At 44.0% G+C, this 25,537-nt stretch overlaps 3 protein-coding genes and 1 long non-coding RNA gene across 8 annotated transcripts; 1 reads left to right on the forward strand and 3 right to left on the reverse strand.

Annotated features, from left to right (window-relative positions):
- The first annotated feature begins 477 nt into the window (after nucleotides 1-477).
- Nucleotides 478-1,737, forward strand: LOC120690622. The gene is made up of 3 exons (XR_005681845.1): nucleotides 478-816; nucleotides 929-1,006; nucleotides 1,417-1,737. It is a non-coding gene; the product is annotated as an uncharacterized LOC120690622 (long non-coding RNA).
- A 1,516-nt stretch (nucleotides 1,738-3,253) lies between these two features.
- Nucleotides 3,254-5,990, reverse strand: LOC120690621 (guanine nucleotide-binding protein G(s) subunit alpha isoforms XLas-like). Its single transcript, XM_039973339.1, has 2 exons — nucleotides 5,649-5,990; nucleotides 3,254-3,653 (listed from the first exon to the last, which is right to left on the reverse strand). The coding sequence occupies exons 1-2, from the start codon at nucleotides 5,881-5,883 to the stop codon at nucleotides 3,499-3,501; spliced, it is 390 nt and encodes a 129-aa protein (XP_039829273.1). The 5' UTR covers nucleotides 5,884-5,990; the 3' UTR covers nucleotides 3,254-3,498.
- A 2,347-nt stretch (nucleotides 5,991-8,337) lies between these two features.
- On the reverse strand, nucleotides 8,338-11,546 carry LOC120690624. Its single transcript, XM_039973345.1, has 3 exons — nucleotides 11,006-11,546; nucleotides 10,672-10,808; nucleotides 8,338-9,472 (listed from the first exon to the last, which is right to left on the reverse strand). The coding sequence occupies exons 1-3, from the start codon at nucleotides 11,261-11,263 to the stop codon at nucleotides 8,785-8,787; spliced, it is 1,083 nt and encodes a 360-aa protein (XP_039829279.1). The 5' UTR covers nucleotides 11,264-11,546; the 3' UTR covers nucleotides 8,338-8,784.
- Nucleotides 11,547-12,557: 1,011 nt separating this feature from the next.
- Nucleotides 12,558-24,275, reverse strand: LOC120690623 (protein EXECUTER 1, chloroplastic-like). 5 transcript variants are annotated; one of them, XM_039973341.1, is made up of 12 exons: nucleotides 23,671-24,275; nucleotides 22,393-22,509; nucleotides 21,597-21,662; nucleotides 21,275-21,381; nucleotides 17,146-17,224; nucleotides 15,706-16,425; nucleotides 15,025-15,133; nucleotides 14,681-14,847; nucleotides 14,273-14,347; nucleotides 14,105-14,197; nucleotides 13,913-14,031; nucleotides 12,558-13,064 (listed from the first exon to the last, which is right to left on the reverse strand). In XM_039973341.1, the coding sequence occupies exons 1-11, from the start codon at nucleotides 24,160-24,162 to the stop codon at nucleotides 13,939-13,941; spliced, it is 2,118 nt and encodes a 705-aa protein (XP_039829275.1). In that variant the 5' UTR covers nucleotides 24,163-24,275; the 3' UTR covers nucleotides 12,558-13,064; nucleotides 13,913-13,938. The 5 variants fall into 5 exon arrangements, with proteins under 5 accessions (XP_039829275.1, XP_039829276.1, XP_039829277.1 ...); XM_039973342.1 differs by having other exon boundaries at nucleotides 12,558-13,067; XM_039973343.1 differs by lacking the exon at nucleotides 12,558-13,064 and adding an exon at nucleotides 13,076-13,520.
- Nucleotides 24,276-25,537: the final 1,262 nt, after the last annotated feature.

Here is a 25,537-nt window from a genome sequence, read left to right on the forward strand (position 1 = left end):
AAGTTTAACTCAAGAAAATAGCCCTTAAATGAAATAGCCCTCCTGTTTGGCTCCCTTTTGGCTATTCGGGGGTGGGCTAAAAAATAACCCATAGATCCAAACACACCAAGGTGATTATTAGTTCAATTTTTTTATTAGTATTTTTCACTAGGTCTATTTGATAGAATCATTTAATTTGTTAGTAGTTCAATATTTTTGTGATACAAGGTGATTATTAGTTCAAATATTTTTTAATAGCAAAATTCTTAGGCAAAATATGAGTCCCATATTATTTTCAGATAAAAAAGCCAGACATACTACATTCGGCACCTAAAATTTTGGCGGCCAAATTTTTATTTTGAAAGTTTTGGCGGCCAACCTTCCATCTGTCAGAACTGAAAATACCCCCGCTATCTCCTGCGCGCGCGCGGCCTTCAAAATTTGGAATCCAAGCGCTCCTGTCCACACGTTCCATTCTTATCCCTTCGTCTCTCCCTCGTCTGTTCTCTCTCCCTCCTCAGTACCAAGAACCAAGCACCACACACCACCAGCACCAAGAACCAAGCGCCTGGCCTATTCCCCAAGTTCCATGCGTAGCGCCGCTGCGCCGGCGCACGCAGCGGGGTGGTGCCCTCTGCCTGCCTCATCGCTCTGGCCTCCATCACCGCCAGCCTCAGCCTGTTGCGCAGCACAGCATGCGAGCGGACTACGGCGAGGTGCGCACACTGCTTGCTGGGGCCATATGCAGCGGCAAGAATGGGTACACGGCCGGGCTCCCGGAGTACTCGCACGCCATGGCGGATGGCTACATTGGGCGCAAGGAACGCCGCCGAGCAGGTGCTCAACTTCTCCCAATCCCCCCAATCCATTGCAACTAATTTCGATCTTTAATTTAGATCCAGTTTCTTTCTTGGCTCATGAGTCACGATATGCTCTCTCCCTGTGACAGGATTTGGAGTTCGGGTCATGTCCAATCCAAGCTGCCCTTGACTTTGTCCACGATTCAAGCACCGCCGGCAGCTTATAGGTAACAATCACTCCATTCGCCCCAAATCTCTATTGCTTCTTTCACTGAGATGCCATATGTGCGTGAGATGCCCCAAATCTTAGGAATTCATAGATGCATTTCCTTAATCTCCTCTCTGATGACTGAAAGAAATTTCACATATTAGTTAAAAGGCATCATTAATGTGACATGTCGTGAAGCTAGATGTTCTGTCAAGCCAATTGGCTTCCATTGATTTACTTCAGTTGAAGCTTATCTCATCTGAAAATCAATTTATGTGACTTCTATACAGCTTTTCATGTCCTTAATTAGAGTAGATATCTTTTTTTTTCAAAGGAGCGGTGGATTGTGAAACCATGTTACAGCTATATTGTGGTTTCTTGTCTTTTCACGTATCTAAACAGGCAACTGATTCATGTTTGTGTGAGCAGGGAAAACCATGCAGAGTGTCGACATTCACATGGTCAACATCAGTGGTCAACCATGTTTGCGTTAGCTGCACACTGGAATCAACTACGGCAAACGATGATTGCGGCCACCATCTTTAGGATCATTTGTTCACACTGTCTTTTTTGTGTATATTTATTTGTATATGGTGGTGAATACTTGTGACCAAGTGCTGGTCTTGTATAAGTAAAAGAATTCTAGGATGATTGTCTAATATATATATTTATTCTTTTGAATGGTTTTCATTTGTCATCTACGTGTATTTGGATAACCTTTTATGACAATGTGGAGATATTTTCGTCACAGAATAGCTATGTATGCAGAGGATTTGTGATGCTTTGGTGATATTGGATGATAAAAAATATCGTCATAGAATGTATAAATTTAGTGATGATAATGTAATCGTCATAAAATATATTACATGATGTTATAGAAATTGTCATAAAGTATGTTTTAATGACGATAAGTGAATCGTCACAAACTAGTTCCATTCTATGACGATTTTGTGAAGAACATCACCAATACTATTTTGTGACGGTCGTTCTGTGACGATTCTCATGACGCAGGCTAAATGTCACTATTAAGCTTCTATGACGAAAACCCATATTTTTTGTGACGATAATGGATCATCATGGATAGTCAAATCTCTTGTAGTGGGTCTAAACTAACCTAAACGGTCCATGTCGAGTATGAATAATAAATATATAAACTAAAAATTTAAAAATAAAAAATTAGGATATGACCATTGAGTTCATACCGAATACGATTAGTAAATAGGTAAATTTGAAGTTAGAAAAATAAGAAAAAGTAGGACTTAATCAAAGAATGCATGTCAAATATAATTAATAAATAGCTAAATTAGGGATCATAAAAATAAGAAAAATTAGGACTTGACAAAAAGGAGCTACTATTAGTAAGAGCTAAATTCAAACTAAAAATATAAGAAAATAGCAGTCGACCAAAGAGTCCAAATCAAATACATCTAATAAGGAAATGTTAAAGAAGCCACCACGTTCGCTGAGAGGGCCTATAAATTTTCACGTTAATCTAGAAAATAGAAGAAATTACACCTTTGGGTTTATAAAGATCTAAAGGTCTAAAACTCAAGAGTTTGTATCAAATTAGAAAATAGTGATTAAGAAGCAAATTGGTCCTCGCACTTTTTTTTATAGGCAGCCCACGCGACTTTGACTTAAAGAAAAAGGAGGTACTGTATCCTGTTCTGGATGCACTTTGTAATGAGAATCGAGATTTTGTTTGTGTTTTCTGTATCAAATATAATTGATTGCAGGGATTGTGTTATCAAGGATGTGTTAGCATCATAACAATTAACAACACGGGATTAAGCTCAACTAGAACATAGAAGAAATACCCATATTTTCATTAGAAAAAGGAACACCCGTGTATTATTCCTGACAACACTTGTCCAGTGAGCCCTATATGTGTCGAATATGTTAATAAGTCCTGGATAAGAAAAGATAATCACAACGAATGTTGTGCAGCTAAAAAACGACCGTCTTAGTGCTTGTCGCCACATCTGTCAACCTAATCCAGTGGGTCAAGTGTGTCATTTTGTGTGATACATCCTAACGTTGTACGTGACTGTTCCAATATAATGGAAATTTCTAATAAGATCTGAAGCTTCTGGATCAACAACTTTTGCACAAAAACCTTTGATAGACACAGAAATAGTCATGATGATGGTCAGGACTGTATACATGCTTGAAACATAATTGTGAGATGAAAACCCAACTCCGCGGCCACTGACTTCAAGACTTTGTATGACATGCAATTCTGCGGCCAGAATAAATACCAACAAAATCAAGGAACATGCATACATGTCTCTTTTAATCCTTTATAATGCCACCCATATCTCTATATCAATAATCGGCAATATACACAAAACGTTAACACGATCAAGTAATTTCCTTCAGGGCAATGGTTGCTGAAATGCAACCATGTAACAACAGCTTTCTATGCCTACACACTCACTACGCATCATTATACATTCATCAGTCCTTGAATAGAAGATATATGTCTAGAAAAATGTCAATCCTAGAGCATCTTCACTTTGATTTCTTTCGAAATCGCTGGCTCTTCTTGCCTCCTGAATTGTTACTTCCATCCCAGGCACTTCCCCAGAAAAACAATGACATCCAGAACAGAACTGCAAAGAATATCCGTGCTCTATCCTGCAACCTTGACAGCCTCTCTTGCCAACCTGTCAAAAGGGAAGTAAAATTAATTATATGCTCGGAGTTATAACTCCATCTTTAGCAATTTATGTACTCCATCAAAAAGCTCGGACTATCTTTCACAGTTCTCCTCTCATAATGTCAAATTCAATGGTTCACAGCAATACCCTGTTGGTACATTGTATTCTTGGAACTGGAAGGGAAATATGTATGAATGGGTGTATCAGACCATGAAGCCAACAACCAATAGGATACTATTACCAAGAGGGATAAGGATGTTTCAAGAAATATGTGTTCCATAAGTCGTCATGTTCAGTAACAGCACAAAGATGAGCTTGCTTGCTCTAGGACTGTCTTGTTTTCACTAGAACAAGAAAAAGGAATAGACAAGGACGATCATAGGGCTATTGGCTAGTTACTAAATCAATGGATTACTACAAGCACTAGCATGGCAATAATGGCATGGAAACAAAGAAAAATAACTCAAAAAGATCACAAAAATGACAGTGAACCTTAATTCAAATAAGCTCTACAATGGTCATAGGACAGTCACAACTTTGGCGACTGTTGAATACAACTAGGTCAATTGCGCGCTACGCCGCGCGCGTTTAAAAATGTAAAGCAAAATAATTGATATGTGTCCTCTATTAATCTTCTATTTTACTCTATACAAATTACCAGCAGCGGACCCCGCTTATCAGTTTTTTTTCTCCTTTTCCCCCACCGCCGCCCTCCCTCCCTCCCACTCTCTCTCTGCTCTCTGCTCTCTCTCTCTCTCTCTCTCTCTCCCACCGAGCGCTGCCTCCGCCTCATTTCCTCCGCCGCCTGCTCACCTCCCCGGCCGGTGCGCCTCGTTTCCTCCGCCGCCTCCTCACCTCCCCGGCCGGCTCGCCCGCCCCGCGCGCGCCATCGAGCAGGCGCGGCCGGCGAGGTACGGATCGAGGCGGCGAGCTCCGGCGCCGGCCGGATTCGGGTCCTCCGCCGCCTCCTCCCCTCCCCGGCTTGCCCGCCCCGCGTGTGCCGGCGAGCAGGCGCGGCCGGCGAGGCGCGAATCGAGGTGGCGAGCTCCGGCTGTGGCCGGATCCGGGCGCGCCGAGTTCCAAGCCATGGAGGCGGCCGGATCCTCCCTCCCTCTCCTCTCCTCTCCTCCCCTTCCTCTTCGCCTTCCCTCTCCTTCGACGCCAGCTCCTCGAGGCTCCAAGCTGCGGTGCCCGGCCCTCCCCCCGCCCCCTCCCATGGCGGCAGCGGCGCTGGAGGCCATGCGCGGCGGCCGGATCCACGCAAGGCATGGCGGATCTGCGACGGCCGGCCTTCCACCCCCTCGTCCTCCCTCCTCCGGTGGCGGAGGCCTGTGCGGCGGCGGGTACATGCTCCGAGCTCCATGCGTGCGTGCGGATCAGAGGAGCAAGGCGCGGCAGGTCACCGCGGCGCGGCGTTGCGGGGAAAGGAGCGAGCGGCAAATCCACGACCCGCGTCGGGCTTCTCCAGGACACGTGTCGCCCAGGGAGCGTCCGACTGCTCCCGTCGCTCCCCCTCTAGGGCGTATAGTAATAAGAGTATTGCCTTCTATACAGCAGACAAGTGATGAATTTTGCATTAACTTACTTGATGTGAAGTCACCGCTTCTCATCTACTCAAGTCTTAATTAGATGACCTGATTACTTAAAAAATTATGCGCACACTTCTCCCCCAAAAAATTCTCTACCATAGTCAACCACCGAGTTCATTTCAATCCCCAATTCTCTACATCAAACATGTGTGGCGCACTCTACGCTGATGTCCCACGGCCAAACATCAAAACAGATATTCCCAGCCCCAGCACCGAGTTCAAACGCCTGATCAGTCAACAAATTGAAGAAATTTTAGAATTTGGGTCACAATTCGTGAGCCTTTCATAATTTGACACCCACATGTCAATGATTCAGATTGGCTGCGCAATTATAGCAAAACTATTCGCAGCCCATTTGAGATGAAAAGTTGCAGAAACGGAAGGAGAAATGAATACGAAACAACGTGCTTACCAGACGGAGGAGGAGGAGGCTCGGAGGAGGGCGGCGACGGCCCGGCGGCGGCTCGACAGCGGATACTGGGCGAGGGACGACAGCCCGGCCTCAGGGAAATGGGGGAAGCCGCGGCCGCGGCGGCCGATGGTGCTGGGCACAAGCGGAGGCGGTGTAGGGAAGGGCGTAGTAGCGAGAGGCGCGAGACGGAAGCGGCGGCGGCGGGGGCGGCTGGGGTGGAGCTCGGCGTCGCCATCGGGAAGGTTCGTCTTCGTCCCGAAGGTGGGGAAACGCGTGGCCGCCTGTGGAGAGAGGGACTGTGGATGGTTGGGGAGCGAAGCCAGGGACCGGCGGACGATGGTGCGACACGCGCCCAGGCTTTCGTTGAGTTCCTCCCATGTGGCGGTGGAAAAGGAATTCCTCAAAATCATCTCAAAGTTAATTTTTTATACTAAATCAATTTTCTATTTCAAATTACTATAAAGGAAGGAAAATTACTATATCTGGTTAGTTCCATTAAATTCACATGAAATACTATATCTTAATAGTGTATTGTTCTTAGTGTTATAGAAGTTGATATATGTGTATAAAACTTGGTCCAAGTCAGGGAGATTTTACTTTGGATAGAAATAATATTTTGGTGGGGTTATATGAATAAAAGTAGTTTTATTATTTTCAAAAAATGTTGAGCATCTTATTTCACTAAAATGAAATAAAATTTAAGTACAAGAGATAATCAAAATATAAAGGAAAGAAAATACAAGATCCCTCCATCCCAAAATATAAATCATTCTAGAAATTTTCTTACCGTCCATGAGAAAATGGGACATGGTTGCATGCTGATGCGAAGCACCTTGTAGAGATGGTTAGGATGCAGTAGTCTTTTGGTCCTCTCTCTCTACCCCTCTTAGGCTGTCTTATCTTTTCTGTAAATCACAACCGCGTGCTTTAGTTTGTTGTGAGAGTGCTAGCCCTCCGCGTTGTTGTAAGAAACTTTATTCCATCATTCTCCTAATACAATGAAACGCAGCTCTCCTGCGTTTTCGAGGAAAAATAGTCATTCTAGAAATTTTAGAACAAATTAACGAGAATGTAAAATAAATTACCGTGTTTACCTCTATGTATTACCTATATTTGGTGTAATTAATTCTAACATCCACATGCACAAACTTGTTTTCTAGCACAAATTTTGAATTCTAGAATGACTTGTCTTTTTTGAAACAGAGGAAGTAAGAGTTATCGGATGCTTGCCAAACACTACGACCTTCAAGGAGCGGATCTATATACTTAAATCTCTCATGAAATTTCACATATTGGCAGTGTGGATGATCCTTTGAATGAAGGTCCTTCCACCTGAAGTCTGTATAAGCCCAAAGAAAGTGGGTGTAGAAGAGAATACAAACAAATTTATAAACAAATTGATATGCAAAGAGGTAATCAAATCAGGAGAACTGCAAAAGGGCCTCACAAAGGGCCTAACGGCCGAGAATGGCTTTGCTGGTGCATGGTGAGGGCAGCAACCCTTTCATTATGTTACTCCTTTCGGAGGATAGCAATATATCATGACAATGGTTGGGCTTGCACGCTCTTGCAAAAGAAGTGCACGAAAACTACTGTCCGCGCTGCCAGACAATTTTTCTCTCTCGAAAGCGCAGGAGAACTACACATTATTATATTTAAAAAGAAAGAAGGAGGTACCTCCAACGGATTATAGTCCCCCCCAGGAAGACCAAAATTTGACCAAACAAAAAACTCCCTAAAGCTGCAGACGAAATTCTCTTAGACCCAGCGATAGACCAAAGCTGCAGATCCTCCCTGGTGGTTGACAGGATGCTGTTCAGGTCAGGATGCTGTTCTCTTAGACCCTGCAGTTTCGGTGATTCCACATATTCCAAGTTCCGAAAATGACTAGAGAGTTAGCTCCTTTTCTGATCTGACCAGACAACCTGCTGCTCAAATTGTCCCACCAATCATCGAAGATCTCATCATCCAAACCTGGGGCAAGTGCTTGCAGTCCAAGGCTCTGCAGCAAGTTGAACCAAAACTGACTGGAAAAAACACAAGCGATCAAAAGGTGGTCAGTGGTCTAAAGTTTCTTCAACCTGATCACAAAGAGGACAAACTGCAGGGTGGGGAAGTCCCTTTTTTGCAAGGCTATCAGCTGTCCCACATTTTCTGTGTGTTGCCGACTTGCCGTCCACACGAAGAATTTTGCCAGGTGCCCAACTCTTCCAAATTCTTTCCAACTCCAACAAAAAAAAGCTTGATATACTGATTTTGTAGAGTATTGGCCAGATGCAGAATACTGCCAAATGTGGGTGTCATCCACATCAGGTGAAGATAATCAATTAGGACATTTAATTGTAAGAGCACCTCTTATGTCAGAAATCCATCTGTTATCATCAAGAGCATCATGCACTGTTCTTTTCTTTGCTTTGGCTGCTACTGCCCCAAACAAGTGAGGGTAAGTCTGATCCAATCTTTGTCCTAGCAGCCACCTGTCAGTCCAGAAAAATGTATTTTTTTTTCTGTTTTCAACGACTGAGGTAATGGCAAGAGCAAAGAAAGCTTTAACTTGTGGCGGAGCCTGAACTGGAAGACCGCGCTGCCAGACAGTAGCCAAAGCAGCAAACTAATCACATGGACTGACAAGCAAAGAACGGTATTCGCAACGGAATTGGGAACCTAAACACACGCACAAGGGAAAGAAAAAAAAGGAACTATAATCTTAAGTTAAACAAAGCCAATTTCTTCTATATTAGGGTATGGGATCACACATACAGCACATATATAACCGCCCTTTGATCCTCTACATTATCTCATTGTGTACAAAAGAATATCCCCCTCAAATATCGAAGTCTCCTCTATGTCATCTAACATCTATAATTTATATGAAGAATATTAATGCTGCTACTCTTGGCGCACCATGTCCAATATAACATGAGAACCATGTAAACCTAATCTAGAAACATCTGAGAACATGGATGCATCAGATCTTCAGTATGTTCCAAGTAGAAGGAACCAGCCTAGGTCCTGCTTTGCTTCCGCAGCTGTGAAGACTGGTGTCAACCTAAGCTGTAAGCTCCTTCATGGACACTTTCTGGACCCCCTGGACTTCAGGGAAAAATAATGCACATGGCCAGGATATAACACATTATTAATCGCGAGCCGCCTTGTTTCTCCAAGCAGCAATTGGCTTTGGGATGTTGTCAAAGCGAGGGATGGGGAGAGGAAGAGCAAAAGCATCTGTATTTATGCTCCACTTGCTCGCTGACCATATGGACGAACTGGTGCTGCTCTCTGGCTCTTGGAACTCTGGAGTGCTGGATGATTTCCTTACAGTTTGCAGACCATTGCTAAACAAAGGCTCTGCCATTGCAAAAAGGTTCTGCTGACTCTTGTTCATGTCTGGTCGACTACTCGACTTCGGCCTTAGTGCCAATCCTTTCCCAGCACTTGCTAGGAAGTCACCACCATTTTCCTCCCTAGGTAACAGCTCACCATCAGCTTTCTGACGCCGCCTTATCAACCTTTCACTATCACCATTCTCGTCAGTATCACCATCAATAAGAGAAGAACCTATCGCCAAGCTTCTAGTTTTCCTATTCTGAAGAGGGAACGGGTCGGAATTTGGTGGCTCCAGCCATGGCTCAACATCCAAAAACGCAGATTTTCCTTTTCTATAGACTGCCATCTCAGTGCCTTCACCTGTTTGATCTCTCTTTGGAGGTGGTGCAAGGCCATAGTATCCCTGCAGAAGACTCATGGCTGGCGAAACTTTGGGTTTTGGTGTCTTCAATATAGAATCCAAGATATCATCATGAATGAGGCGTGGAGTACATTCCCTGAAACAATAATACCATTATATCAGGTAAGGCATATTGTAGACATATCAAAGATAGTCGCTAATCTATAGAGGACCGTATACAATGAAACTAACCAATATCTTGGAGAGCCTTATGGACTCAATAAGCTAGGAAGAAGAACTTGCAAGTTGCTACAGCAACTAGAGAATAAGGCTAGTATTTTGTGGTGAATGTAACTAAAAATACTGCCACAGTAGAATTCGCCCAAAAAAAAACTCAGACATGTCTGAAGTACACACCAATTTGCCAACATTATTTTAGATATGTGCAGATCACAAATGCTTGATGGAGGTGATTGTACAACCATGTAAGCACAAGCTGACAAAAATGTATTCACATGTTGGTTCACATGAACCTTTAGCTCCTATAGTGGTCCTCAATTGTTGATTTACTCATGTTCACAGCTAATAGTGCAGTCACTTGAAGAAAGCTTTAAGTTGCCAAAAGAGATATGCTAATGACCATTTTAAATATGCCACATGAGCATTCATACACTCAGAACCTAAAGTATCAAGTTACATGCCCACCCAATTGATTAAAGTGAATGTTGCAAAAAGGAAAGAAAAAAAAAAGGTAAAGAAAGATTCAAGGACTCAAGACTCCTTCAGTTACAGTCCATGAATAAAAAAAAATACATGCAGCTGAAAGCTCCCATACAAGGTTACGTCGTTCATCCATATTTAGTTCAAATCATTTCTTCCATAGAAAATCAAATCAAACTCCAGGGGGGCGTGTGGTAGCTGGTAACTAATAGGCCAAATCATCCCGATAGTACAAAAGATCAAAACAACTCTAATGTGATAGGGTGAAGGTTCACCTGGGTGTGGAAAAGTTTTTGGCAACAAACATGCAGCTGAAACTTGAAATGACAAGAAACATTTTGCATGAGACTACAAGGCTAAGATCCCATTTCAGTTACTATTTTAAGTTACGTTATACACTTCAATTTACATGGCAATAGTAGAAATGCACCTGCATGTACTCAGCGATCTTGCACTAATGCCCTAGCTTGACCTTGACCTTGCTAAGCATTTCATGAGTGAACTTGTATCAGTTCCATTAACTAGTGACTATCAATCAACAAAAAAAAAGCTTGCTCAGAAGCACCACAACATATGACACTGGTAACATGGTTTATGTGGCAAGCCATGCTGATGAACAATTCACATTCCAGCTACCTTTCTTCACTCTCGAATGAACCATTCTCCTGGTAAGATGACGGAGGATGCCTCCCTTGGAGCGGAATCCGCAGCGTCTTGTGTGCAAACATCTGGAGGTCAGTTGAGAGGCCATTCAGCCTCTTAATGTCCGCTACCTACACAATCCGGATACACCAACCATTCCAAAATCAGTTCACCAAAAAATACGAAATAGAAGGGCGTTCCACCCAGAACAGCTACAAGTTAAAAATGCTGTTGTTTTATACCCCATCTGATACTATACCAACGTCAATGTAATATTAAAACCAGACAACCTAAACAATACAGCAGGACATCACTCCCGTCGCATTACCTCGACGCCGTACTTGATGGCGACGCCCGCGAGGGTGTCCAGCTTGCGCACCCGGTGCAGCATGTACTGCCCGCACGACGACATCGCCGCCGCCGGCGACGACGCCGTCGGGGACGAGGACTGCGAGGGCGACTGCTCGACGGCTACGGTGGCCGCCGCGCCCACCTCCTCGATCTCGCCGACGGCGCGGGCTCCGCCGTCCAAGGACCCATTGGCGCGCGGGAAGGCCGGGTCCTTGGGCAAATGGGGGCGGCTCATGACATCCGGAGGCGCGGAGGGGGGAGATCTGGGCGCGGGCGGCGCGGATTCGGGGCGGGGCCCCGCGGATTCGCCGTCGGCGGAGGCGACGGCGGCGCCGGGAGGATACAAGGGAGGAGATGGTTCGAGGAATCGGCGTGGTGAGAGGAGGGGACGCCGGGATTAGTGGGGCGGGGAGGGAGACGGGGAGCTCTCGCAAGGTTTGGTTCGTTTGCCGCTGACGCGGCTCGGGGAAGGAGGAAGAAGGGGGCTGTGGAAACGTGGCGCACGGGAAGCGCCCCCCCCCCCCCCCCCTATTTTTCCTCTATCTGAAGCTTCGACGGTTATGGGCCCTGTTTGGTTACGTCTAGCCGAAGTAGCATAAAAATTTCGACCAATAATTAGGGGTACTAAATAAAATCAATTTACAAAACTAACTCCACAATCTTGCTCTACTTCGCGAGATGAACCTAATGAGGCCTTTGACCGCACGATTAGAGGACGGTTACTGTAGAATCACTGTAGCCAATCATCGATTAATTACTATCATTATATTTGTCGTAAAAAATTGCACCATCAGTGAAAATGTTTTGCAAATAAACTTCGTTTAGTACTCCATGCATATGAGATTCTTTTATCAGGAATCGTGTGCTATGGTATGATAGGGAAAACAAACAGGGTCCTAATCGCATCATAATAAAATACTTAAAAACTCCCTCCGAAAAAAAATGAAGGGATACTCAAAACGCATTCTCGATTTCTATTTAGAAAAATGGAAGTATTCACCTGGTGTTGACTCTCCCATGTTTGAAATGGTCTTTTACTTGCAGATTCCATTGTATCAAACCATTGCAATAGATAGGTCTTTTAGAGAGAAAAAAAATTATTGGATGAGCTTTAAGCCGACACAATGACCTAGGGAAGACACAAATTGGCATCTCTAGCCAAGATACCATCAAGCTCCAGTGCTTCCTTGACCCAATCCAGAGAAGAAATAACACTCTTGTCTCCAAAGCCAAAACTAGAGACCTGGAGCAAGCAAACCACGAGGACGATGACATTTCGATCGATGACAAATACGATCTTTTACGTAACAAAACAAGACCATTTTCGATCAGTTTCGAGAAACATTGGATGGATCTCATAGGTACAGCTCTCTCGTTCACGTGGGAAACAAGCACGCTAGTGACACATGAAAGGGTAGGTTACCGCTTGCTTCAGCGACAGCATAGCCTTTTTCTACCCTTGCTTGTTGCAGAGGGGCCAAAAACTAAAAAAAATAGAATGCGTAAAATGTTAAACAAACTTCAATATATATTAACAAGTCTGGGTTGAGTTGCATTTGCGCATCAGTCTACGCCTCTGCTGCTGATTGAAGTACATGTACAGTCAGGGTGGGCACTGTTAATTTTAGCTCAATTATTTGATCATACTGAAAAAAAGGTTGTTTTTTTACATACCAAGATACGCTCAAAACCTTGGATTATTTGTGACCACATAACTTTACCTTACTAGGTCCTTTAATTCTACTTTTTCTGCGAAACACAGGGACTGCAGTTTTTATGCAGTCAAATTCCTGACCCGGTTGACGAGCTGAGCAGAAATGCACACCGCTCATCCATGTTGACATTAAGATATTCTGTTTTGTGCTCTTTTTTCACGCTTACTGCAGATTTTCAGAGTGGATGCACAAGCCAAATAAATTCGAGCGACATCCAGCGCCCTATTCTCCGCATTGGAAGTCCTGTTCGGGGTCTGTAAGAGCAGCCCAGACTCCAGTTGGCGCCAAAGTCAACTATGTACATGTGAGGATCGCAATGACCAGCTAAGAAGTACAGCAAATCTAATGTCAAGTCATCTACGTTACGAAAATGTTACACAAATGAAACGTTGAGAAAAGCAGGACCCTCGGCAAACAAGCAGAAAAAGAAACAACATAAATTGAATTAAAACTTATAATCCTACTACACTCCATGCATGACTAAAAAAATGATAAAGCAGGCACAATGCAGCTATTAGAAGCAGTTTTTGCTCATTGCGCCTGCTTTACCATTTTTTAGGGGTTCTCTATATCGCACCCGGGTATTTTTTTTCCTTCTCTACACCCGAACTTTTTGGCCATTGGATCAAGATCTGAAGGTGGCTGTTCATCTTCTTCCTTGAGCCATCTTCCTTGCGCTGGCACCCCCACCGCCTGCCCAGCCGCAGGTGCCGGAGGAGCCGCCTGCCCCTTCCGGCGCCGCCACCGCCGCCATGGCCATCTCGCCCCCGCCCCGACCTGGCCCAACCGGCCTCCTCCATCACAAACCACAGCGATAGTATTTATCCTAAATAAATATAAAAAATACCGTACTTTGTTTAGTTCTGGCTTTACCCTATGACAGCACCAATTCATGTCAAAACAAAATTAAGTCAGTTACTCAGTTTGATCTGTTTTGTCCATTTTAACTTATCAGGACAGCAAGAAGATGACATTTAGGAAAAATTATGAGATTTCCTGAGGGAAACTAAGCCAATTTGGATCAATGGTGGCATGCAACAATCAACAAGCATCACCTCTGCATGAAAAAAATATCGGTGGTTGGCAAGCACAGGAAGACACAACAATGAAATTAATATACTTTGATGCAATAATGGAGGAAATGTGAACCTACAAGATGAAATGCATACCTGCAACTACTTCTCTTAGAAGGGAACTAGTCAGGAAGCCTCAACCGCCTAAAGAATTCGAAAAGATGAAAATTTGATGTCCAGTAAAAGAAAGCTATCACAGGACCATCTCTGATGAACTGCAAGTTGCACAACAGAAGTATGTTAAAAAAATAATATGGACCCAAGATGCACTTTGTTTACTGAATTTACCTTTCCATCAAGTATCAGAAGCTCCCCATCAACCCATCGAGGGTTTTGGACACCAGGGTCTGCAATTTTCCTTTGTCCCTTATACCTAGCAACCTATATCATGGTGAGTTGTAAGGTTTGATGTTTGCCGGTGAAAAGATAACATCAGTATTCAGATTATGGGAATACCACTCCAAGTTCTCTTGGGATGATTCCCTTATGAGGAAGTTGATAGCGCTCACCAACTTTTGCACGGAACACAACCTGGCATAGGAATCATATCAGGTCAATCTGAATTATCATGTCTTTCAATGAAAAAGCACATTAAATAACTCTTTAGACTGAGAGTGGGCTACTCAAAGCTTAAGGAAATCAACACAGACGATTGTTCAAAAGAGTTTATGATATGATGACAACAATCCATAGCAGACAATTGGTAAGTGAAAACTGCAAATTTGGATAGGAATATATAAAAAATGATGTTTCAACTATCCTTCAAAGTGGGATGGGCTAAACAAGAACACACATATTACTTACAATCATTAAATATTTTTTTACATGGTAATACTAATAAGAACTGAGTGAAAGGCATCACACCTGACCCGCTGGCACAAGGTTGTCCCCTGTTAATTTTACAGCTTCAACATACTCATAGAACAGTAGGTCACTGTGCTCCTCTGACGAATTATCCTCCCGATATTGACCAAATTTCCGTTGCAAACTAATAATTTCTGAGTCAATTCCTGATGCAGTCACATATAAACCTGCCCAAAGGATGTCTTTCAGCCAATGCCCAAAAAAAGCAGAAAACGAGGATAAAGCTACCGGAAAAAGCTCAAGTGGAAGGTGTGTGGGATGGTTTCTTACAATGCCAATTCTCTTTCTCTCTAAAGTATTTGAGAACAAGAAAAGGTAAGTGGTATGCACAATTTAGAATATACCGTTAAGAGGATCTGAAGATATAGGCGCCTGAATACGACTGAAGTGGGTAACTCCATGCAGTTTTTGCTGAACCTTGTTATTATGTTGTTTGATGCCAAGTTGTAGTATCTGCATAAGATAAGTTGAAATGATATTTCATTATGCAAGTCCACAATACCATTGAAAAATTCATTTTCTTTTTACTCCAAGCACATATAATAATATGACTTTCAATTGCTGAACTGAATGATATACTTGTGTTTGCGTGCATGTGAGAATAAGCGGAAAAGAGACATGAAGGATCATGGGTCCACACTATCAATATGACACAGATCTAACAATCTGACAACTAAAGCAAAATAAAAAAGCAGGTGTTTCCAGCGAGACAATTGACAAATCCATGCTCTTAACAAAAGGACAAGGTGGCATAGTTTACAGAACGAAATGTGGTTCACAAAGTTCACTGGGATTCAAGCATAAAAAGTAATGTTCGATGTTTTTCTAGTTCATGTTCAATGTTCATGCAGATAATGAGTGATTCGTCTGAAGAGACATTAAACCAGAAAAGACCATTAACAATGAATCATTGATAATCATAGCCAAACAAGACTGAACAATCGATGTTCAGTCAGATGATTCAATCAAGCACAATGAAGGGCATCAAAAGCCAATGCAGAGCACAATATTAATAAAATAGTTACCGATAGTTTCTTGTTGCTGCCACTCAACTTTAAACGATCAAGCTGGACAAAACCATCATCATCCTGCTGACTGGTATGCAGACCAACTGTTCTGTTTGAAGTCTGCTGGCTTTTTCCCGCATCTAGTTTTTTATTGTATTCTTCAATATAGAAGGAAAAAGAGAAGCGATCTGTTCTTTCTAATCTAGCTGGCATTCTTTCAAATGCTGCGGCTGATGAATGGGAAGCATAATCGTTGTTATTCTCACTGACAAAATCAATTGAAATCAAGGCTTCAATATCATTTTCATCTCCAGATTCATCACCATTCTCTTCTGCAGAAACTGTTTCTGCTCCTTCAGTGTTATCTCCATTACCAATATCATGTGAAGATTCATTTTCGACCTCAGAATCATCATGGTCATCATCTTCCTCCGAAATTTGATCAAAAATATTGATTATGTAGTCTTGGTTGACATTTTCCATGGGTACCACTTTCAAGATTTTAATCCTGGGAATGGCAGTTGAATCGCTTGACAAGTTTTTCAAACCAGCTGGGCCACCAGCAGTAATATTACTATCATCATTATCTTGATCATCAATGTTTACACTTCCATCGAATTCTTCATGCTTAGACCCTACTGAACTGCTAGATATGTTTATACTATCAATGCCAAGTTTCTCTCTTAACATCTTCGGCAATTGGTCAGAATCACTATCATCTGGTCGCAGATGCACTGCCTGAAAATATCAGCACTATCTTGTCAGAGAATGGATGGAAATAAAAACACATTAGTCAACAAGATAACAGTTCTTATGGCCTTGCCCATAGTTACGAAAGAATATACCTTTAAAAAAAACAAAACGAACTTTTCAAATGGGAATTGAAGAAATATGATCTAGGAAATCATGCATGCCACGTATAATTCAAACTCCAGAGTTCAATTGCATGGATTTGTTGACATTGACAACTTGACATGCGAGAACTAATGGGCAGCTATATGATGGGAAGGTTGTTGGTTTGATTGAATGAATAAAGCCTATAACAGTGTCCCAGACAACATACAGCAACAGTGAAAGTGAAACCAGGTTTTGCACGTTTTATCAAGCCTGAGGGACATGGGCATGCCAGCATGGACAGGCCTAGAATAATATGACCCAATCACGCTGACCAATATGAAAATATGCAAAGCTGATCAATACGACACTTACAGATTTATTTATGGTGTTATTATCATTATCAAAAGAAATAAAAGGATGCCACTCTCAATTTTCCAGAAGCACGTGATAACTTGATATTCTGATCATGAAACTGCTAGCAAGTAGCAAGTGGTAACATGTCCATTATATTGAAGATGATTTTGATTTTTTTCCCTATAAAAGGGACCACCCAGAATTGTACCAAGATGATATTCCATATTTGCATGCTATTTCTCTGATATTAAGCATAAAACATTGTACCTGCAGTTTGTATTCTCCATTTGCTTCTGCAAAGTATATTTCAAATATAGGAAAACCATGGCCATCTGAAGCCAGTTGCCTAAGAAAAAGAAGAGAATATTGAAAAGTTATTTAGCACGCACCATGAAAAATAAGTATTTCATACAATAAAGTAACCATTTTCAACATTAATAAAATGAAATCATATAAGAGTCATTATAAATTTATAATATGTACATGGATGAACACATACATTTAAAATTACGGTGCCAATTGTATTAACTTATGAGGCATGCAGTTTTGTTATTGTTCTAGCAGCTTTGCTACACAATTCACCTACTACAAATGATAAAATAAAATAGTTCTTGCAGAAGCAGTACTCCATAAGACATTTTTTATGACTTATGATTGGGATACTGAGACATGCTGCGTTAAAAAAAATAATAACTTCTCCATTGTTATGAATCCATAACACATTTTTTCAATGGAGTGTAATAATTTCAAATGGTTCTTCGAAAATAAGCTTTAGTAACTGATTGATATATCAACAAGGCCAAGTCAATCGTAAACGGACACACATCTCTACTGCTTCACCCATCAATTTCTCCAAGATCGTCACTCCTGGTGTCTGAAATTACTACAGAAATGACCCATTGCCAGATATGGCAATGCCAACAGCTCCTTAAACTGGAGCAAACTTCAGTAGGAAACCCACATTTTCCTAGGCATTTTTCCACACCAATGAAGTTGTAAAAATGAAATGAATGAGAGCTTTCCAGCCATACAACAACAACAACAACATAACCTTTTGTCCCAAACTAGTTGGGGTAGGCTAGAGATGAAACCCAAAAGACACAAAGGTCAAGGTTCAGGCACGTTGATAGCTAGTCTCCAAGCGCTCCTATCCAAAGCTAACTCCTCAGAGATATCCCAGCTTTTTCGATTAAGGAATCTTTAAGGTCTCTCTTAACCGACTCGTCCCAAGTCAGTTTAGGTCTACCTCTACCCCTCTTTACCTTATCAACACGCTTTAGCACCCCACTACGCACCGGCACCTCCGGAGGCCTCCGTTGAACATGTCCAAACCATCTCAACCGATGTTGGGTAAGTTTCTCCTCAATTGGTGCAACCCCTACCCTTTCCCGAATAGCTTCGTTCCGGACTCTATCCCTCCTTGTGTGCCTGCAAAACCACCGTAACATCCGCATCTCTGCTACACTCAGTTGCTGGACATATCACCTTTTGTAGGCCAACATTCAGCACCGTATAACATCGTCGGACGAATCGCTGTCCTATAGAACTTACCTTTTAGCTTTTGTGGCACCCTCCTGTCACAGAGGACACCAGAAGCTTGACGCCATTTCAACCAGCCAGCTGAGATTCTATGCCTAACATCTTCATCAATGTCGCTATCCTTTTGTAGCATCGATCCTAAATACCGAAAATTATCCTTCTAGGGCACCACTTGCCCATCGAGCCTAACATCTCCACTCTCATGTCTAGATGCGCTGAAATCGCACATCATGCACTCGGTCTTGTCCTACTAAGTCTGAACCCTTTTGACTCTAATGTGCGTCTCCATAGCTCTAACTTCCTATTTACCCCTGCTCTACTCTCGTCCACTAGCACATCATCAGCAAAGAACATACACCAAGGGATATCACCTTGTATGTCCATTGTGACCTCATCCATCACCAAAGCAAATAAATAAGGGCTCAATGCCGACCCCTGACGTAGACCTATATTAATAGAAAAGTCAGTGGTGTCGCCACCACATGTCCGGACAAACGTCGTCGCATTCTTGTACATATCCTTGATGAGGGTAATGTACTTAGTTGTGACTTTGTGCTTCTCCAAGGCCCACCACATGACATTTCTCGGTACTTTGTCATACGCCTTCTCAAGGTCAATAAAAACCATGTGCAAGTTCTTCTTCTGCTCTCTATATCTCTCCATCAACTGTCGTATTAGGAAAATCGCCTCCATGGTCGACCTTCCAGGCATGAACCCAAACTGGTTTTGGGTCACACTTGTCACTCTTCTGAGGCGGTGCTCGATAACCCTCTCATCAGCTTAATCCCACGGTAGTTAGTACAACTCTGAACATCTCCCTTGTTTTTGAAGATCGGTACTAATATACTTCTTCTCCATTCTTCAGGCATCTTGTTTGACCGAAAAATAAGGTTAAAAAGCTTAGGTAACCATACTATCGCTCTGTCACCTAGGCATCTCCACACCTCAACGGGGATACCATCAGGGCCCATCGCTTTACCGCCCTTCATCCTCTTCAAAGCCTCCCCGATCTCTGCCTCCTGAAATCTCCTCACAAAACGTTTGTTGGTATCGTCAAAAACGTCATCTAGCTCAAAGGTAGTTTCCTCATTCTCCCCATTAAACAGCTTGTCGAAGTATTCTCGTCATCTGCCCTTGATCTCGTCTTCCTTCATTAGAAGTCGATCCGTCCCATCCTTGATGCATTTGATTAGGTTGATGTCCCGTGTCTTCCGCTCGCGAATCCTAGCCATCCTATAAATGTCCTTCTCCCCTTCCTTCGTGCCTAGTCGCTGATATATGTCATCGTACGCCTTACCCTTTGCTACACTCACAGCTCGCTTTGCAGCCTTTTTCGCTAATTTATAGCCCTCGATGTTGGCTGTACTCTTGTCAAGGTGGAGGAGCTTGAAATATTCCTTCTCATCCTTAATAGCCCTTTGCACCTCGTCATTCCACCACCATGTGTCTTTCACTTCCTGTTTGCCTCCCCTACTCGTGCCAAGCACATCTGAGGCCACCTTCCGGACACATGTCGCCATTTTTAGCCACATGTCGTCAGCATCTTCTCCTTCTTCCCAAGGCCCCTCACCTAGCATCCTCTCCTTAAACGTTTGCGCCGCTTCCCCTCTAAGCTTCCACCACTTCGTTCTCATAATCTTGGCACGTTTGTCCCGGTGGACACGTACTCGAAAACGAAAGTCCGCCACCACAAGCTTGTGTTGAGGGACAACACACTCCCCAGGTATCACCCTACTATCTAAGCAATCCCGTCTATCCTCCCTTATATCAAGAATAAAGTCGATCTAGCTCGAGTGTTGTCCATTACGAAAGGTCACAAGATGGGATTCTCTCTTCCTAAAAAAGATATTCGCTATCAACAAATTGTAGGCCAACGCGAAGTTCAAAACATCCTCCCCCTCTTGACTCCTGCTACCATACCCAAAACCCCCGTGCACCCGCTCGAACCCTACATTAGTCGCACCCACATGGCCGTTGAGATCTCCTATGAGGAGTTTCTCGCTGACAGGCACGGTACTGACCAAACTATCCAGATCTTCCCAAAACTGCTTCTTGGTGCTCTCACTAAGGCCTACCTGAGGGGCATAGGCGCTGATCACATTCACAGCCGAATCTCCAACTACTATCCGGACCAGGATAATCCGGTCGCCTCGCCTTCTAACATCTACGACTCCATCCTTAAGGCTCCTATCGATCAAAATACCGACACCATTCCTACCCGATGTTGCCCCCGTGTACCAAAGCTTGAATCCAGTACCCTCAACCTCCTTCGCCTTCTGGCCCTTCCATTTAGTCTCCTGAACGCATAGAATATTTACACGCCTCCTAATTGCAACATCAGCTAGCTCTCGCAACTTACCCATTAGGGACCCTACGTTCCAGCTACCTATACGAATCCTAGTTGGCTCGGCTAGCTTCCTTACCCTTCGCACCCGTCGAGGGAAGTGCGAAGACCCTTGCTCATTTATCACTACACCCGGGCGTAGATGTAGCGCGCCACTCAGGTGACGACCCGACCCTTGCTCACTTATCATCATACCCAGGTCACGATACGACGCGCCATTGGTGGGGTGGCGGCCCGGCCCTTGCCCACTTATCACCACACCCGGGTTCCTATGTGGCGCGTCGCTAAGAGGGTTACGCCCCAACGAGTTTCTTATGGGTTTCATATACATTAGAGTGGCTAATTTTTACGCTGATTCGCCAAACCTACCGCAACCCTCCTCCTTTACCCGGGCTTAAAATGAAAAAAAAGCATAAACATGAGCTGAAAGTCCACTCACGGAATGATAAACTAAAGCGTAAACAATAAATATCATAACGATGCACAAATAATAAGTAATCAACAAATTAATACCTTGTATCATAACTTCTTGCAACATATCGACCATGTTCAGCACTTATACGAATTATAAGACCATATGGATCAGACAAATTTCCAGAAATTCCAGACCACCACCCCAGCTGCATGTGCTCTAATAGATCAGGCAATAGCATTGTTTTGCACAGATGGAAAGAAATAAGATGTAGAAATGGGTAATTGTGAACAATTTACAAAGCATGATCAATATTCATCTTTTGCGAAAGTATAATTAAGATCTATTAAATAGGATGAAAAGAGGTTACAGAAACTTAGATGGCAGCGGGCACATGATATAGAGGTACTGTGTGGTACTGACCAGTCCTGCACCAACATGATCTCTGATATATGTTGCATCCCTGTAGCGCTCCTCTTCTATTGCCCTCTGCAAAACCCAAAAAAGCAGTCAATTATCTTATAATAACAATCTTAATCTCTCAAATTGATCATGGATCAATTTAGCTCCTCTAAACAAAAAACCTTAATACTGATTCTTCTATATATGTGCTGTATTGCATAGCACCCTTCTGTTAACAAGAAGTCAGACGTGTCATGAGATACAGCTTACAACAGAGGATGTAAAGACAATAGCTAACAGAATATGTGGTTGCAAGAACATCTAGTTGCCCCCATAAGTTGAGTTATTTCAGGCAGCTGCAAACTTATTAGCTACTGTTCCCTTCAGCGCAACCAAGCGGTGGTTTGGATAATGATAAGATCTCAAAAACACCACTTTGAACATACCACCTCTTTATCTTACGGCTAGTTCCTTGAGATTCAGGAAAGTTTTTCATTAGATATACAATATAAAAATTCTAGTAATGTACTTTTATAGAAAATCTACAAATATCATTTCTATATCCAATCTAAGTATTCACAAAAATATGGGAACAAGTTTAAATTGTCTGGAGGTAGGCATCCTAAAATGTCACTTATTTTTTACTGGAAGGAGCACATCTAAGCCAACAACTTTGCCTGACATTCAACCCTTTGTAGCACAGGACCAGAGTCTAGAGGGATATGCTTAGGGCTTAATGTATAGAGGACAATTCAAAGATTGGATCAGAAGTGTCATTTATCAGTAATAACATAAAGAAACAACAGGTATCTCTTACATTTAAGTCAGAGATAGCCCTGCCCACAGTGTCATTTCTTGCCGTAGCCGCAATAGCCAGCTTCAGTTTATGAGCACTCCTATAGTCTTCTCTATAAATAGCAGTTCGGAGTTGTAGCTGAAATTAAATATACATGTAGCTGAAATTAAATATACATGTATCAAGACGATTTGACAATATAGACAACAGAGCTATTATAATATTTGAAGTGTGATATCTGCACAAAAATCATACACACATACACAATGGTGGACCAGGCAAGCAAGCCATTCCATTCACAATTTCACACAGATAAAGTTCTACCACATGTACTTTAAATTCTATTCCATATCACATGAATAGAAGCTCAATAATTTGAAACCACATCAGACATCACCCAAATGGCACATAAGCTGCAATATTGGCATGAACCAGAACCAAAGACCTTTTTGCTAATATTGTATGCTGAAGTATGCAGCTTGATAGAAATTACAAAAGAGAAAAGGCAGTTTTCAGTCCTGCAACCATGGATTTCATGGAAAATTCTGAAATCATAAGGGTTCTATCTACAGATTTCAAACGACAGTATCATGCATGGTTCGTGAAGCTATTGTGTGATTGAGCCTATCATGAATTTATTTTTCAATGTTTGAGATTTCAGGCATTCAGCCTGCAACTTTAAAAGCGTATTGTTGACAACATGTTAAAAGTCTACAGGTCATTGGAATGGTGACAGATAACATAACTGTTTTGGTGAATGATCCTTTCATCAGCCTACAAGCTGGTCCATGTAATACATCCAACAACCTCTGGATCCATTTCACACATTTATTTGATCCCAAAAAACTAATATTATCTTCCAAGCGGCCTGTTCAGATTTGAGTGTGGGTTTAATAGTTCTTCCTGGGCTTCTTATAACAGCTAATTATCGTGAATGCAGTATGTAAAGTATCCACACTAGGCACTTTCTTCATACTTGTGCCCCTCAAGTCACAAACTGTAATGCAGAAGCTAAACAAAAAACGGCAAATTATATGTACATCATATTCACTCCATGGGGTAAGTCAGCTTTACAAAAACCTAACCAGTTCCAAGCACAGTCCTCAGAGGTAATTTCTAGGGGTTCAACTGTCAAGTTTGGTGCCACTCATAAATGAAAATTTCTCTCCATTCAACAATGCATTCATACTTATGCTAACCAGTAAATGATTAGTAGTGTAAAAAATCCAGTGTTGGATCGTGAGCAGGTTACGTCCACATGTGAAGCATTACAGGTAAGTACGATGGATAAAATTTAACCTGTAGCTCATCAACGAGGCGCTCGCTCTCCTCAATGAGAGCAAAGTGCCGCTTCCACATCTCCCAGCTCCACTTCCCCTCTTCCTCCTCCGCCTTACTCTCCTCTTCATCCCCACTCATCGCGTCCTCTTCGTGAGAACTCCCAACCCTCTTCCCCGTACCTGCCTCCTTCGCGGCGGGCGCTGGGGGCCAGTAATTGCTGACGTACTCGCTCCACCGCCGCACGGCGCCCTGGAACGCGTCGTGGAGCATCGCGTCCCAACCCCGCCGGCGCCGCTCGCCGCCGGCGTCCGCGTCGGGGCTCCGCGCGGAGCACCAGACCACCGGCGCGCGCCGCGAGGGGGCCGCGCCGGCGAGGCGTCGCACGGCGCGGAGGCGCCGCGCGGCGAGGAACCGGCCGCCGCTAGGGTTCGGATCCAGCTGCCGCGCGGAGGACGGGGAGGACGCGGCCGCGGGGAGCGGCGCGCGCGGCGCCGTGGACACGGACGCCATGGACGGGGGCGCGGGGCGGGCGCGGCGGCGACGCGATGGCACTGGGTGGCGCAGGAGCTCGTGCGCGTGCTGGTTGTATTCGCGTGTGCGTTCGGTTGGTGCTCGCGCGCTGCGTTTGGAGCCGTGCTCGGCCTCGTCTCTACTTGTGTGGATCAGAACGAGGCCAGGGGTGATAAGACTCGCGGGGAGCAGGCGACCTCGGTGAGAGACCGTGACAGACAGGTGGGCCTAGGATGGGGACAGTTGTTTTGGGCCCCACTGCTCGTGGCGGCGTTGCGTCCGAGTTTCGCGGCTTGCATTTTACGGCCCTGCTTTTTGTTGTGCGTTGCTTGCGTCCACGGAAATGCGGGGGCCACGGGAAATGTTTCGCCTCGGTGGTGCTTGTAAGGGCTGGATATGGCTCGCTACAGCTCGGCTCGTTAATGAGGTGGCTCGGCTCGGCTCGTTATACAAACGAGCCAGCAGATCAGTTCGGCTTGGCTCGCTAAAAGCTCGAGCCAGCTCATTTGGCTCGCGAGCCAAACTAAAAAAACATAGTACAAGGAGATTTTATAAAAGCAGTGAGCAATAAACACAAAATATTTAAAATTTTAACAATGGAGAATATAATCCATCCAGCGATTGATCTATAATTTCAAAAAGTTTTTGTCCAGCCCACCACAACCCTGATCATAAGTCCACGATAGTCATACTCATACATTTTACACAACTAAAATAAAATGAGCAACAACTTGAGTGCTAGAATGTGACATTCCGAAAAATTTATCAAATAAAGCACGCGCTAAAAATAATTTTTAAAATTTTTTCATCGTTGAGCTCAGACCTTTCCCGCCCGATCTCCCGAAAAACCGATCCCGACATCCGAATCCATCGCTGTCCCGTTTCCCTGTTCGCCCTCGTCCCGCGCGTCACGCCCGACCGGCACGCGTGCGCGTCCGGCCGCGGTCGCCGCCGCGATTTCCGTCGTCTATCTCTTTCTCTCTTTTCTTTTTCTCCATTTTCTTTTTCTTTTTTCCTTTTTCTTTTCTTTTCCCTCCCTCTCTCTCTCCTTCCTCTCCTCTACCGCGCTCCCGCACGTGCGACGCCCGTGCCGCTAGCCGGCCACCACCCTCACCCCCCGGCCGCTCCCCGCTCCTGTCCACATGCACGCGCGCACCCCTGCTCCCGGCCGACCCCACGTGCGACACACGCGCACGCGCGCACCCCTGCCCACGCGTGCACCACGCGGCTGAGCCACCCGCTGCACCGCTCGCCGCTCGCAGCTCAACGCCGGCTGCCCCCCGCCACCCCGCCTCGCTGAGCCACCATGCCGCTCGCCTGCCTCGACGCCCGAGCTCCCGCGTCCGCCAGCGAGCAGAGCCACGTGCGTGCCCCG

The sequence above is a fragment of the Panicum virgatum genome, chromosome 9N (genome assembly GCF_016808335.1).
Source record: "Panicum virgatum strain AP13 chromosome 9N, P.virgatum_v5, whole genome shotgun sequence".
NCBI lineage: Eukaryota > Viridiplantae > Streptophyta > Magnoliopsida > Poales > Poaceae > Panicum > Panicum virgatum.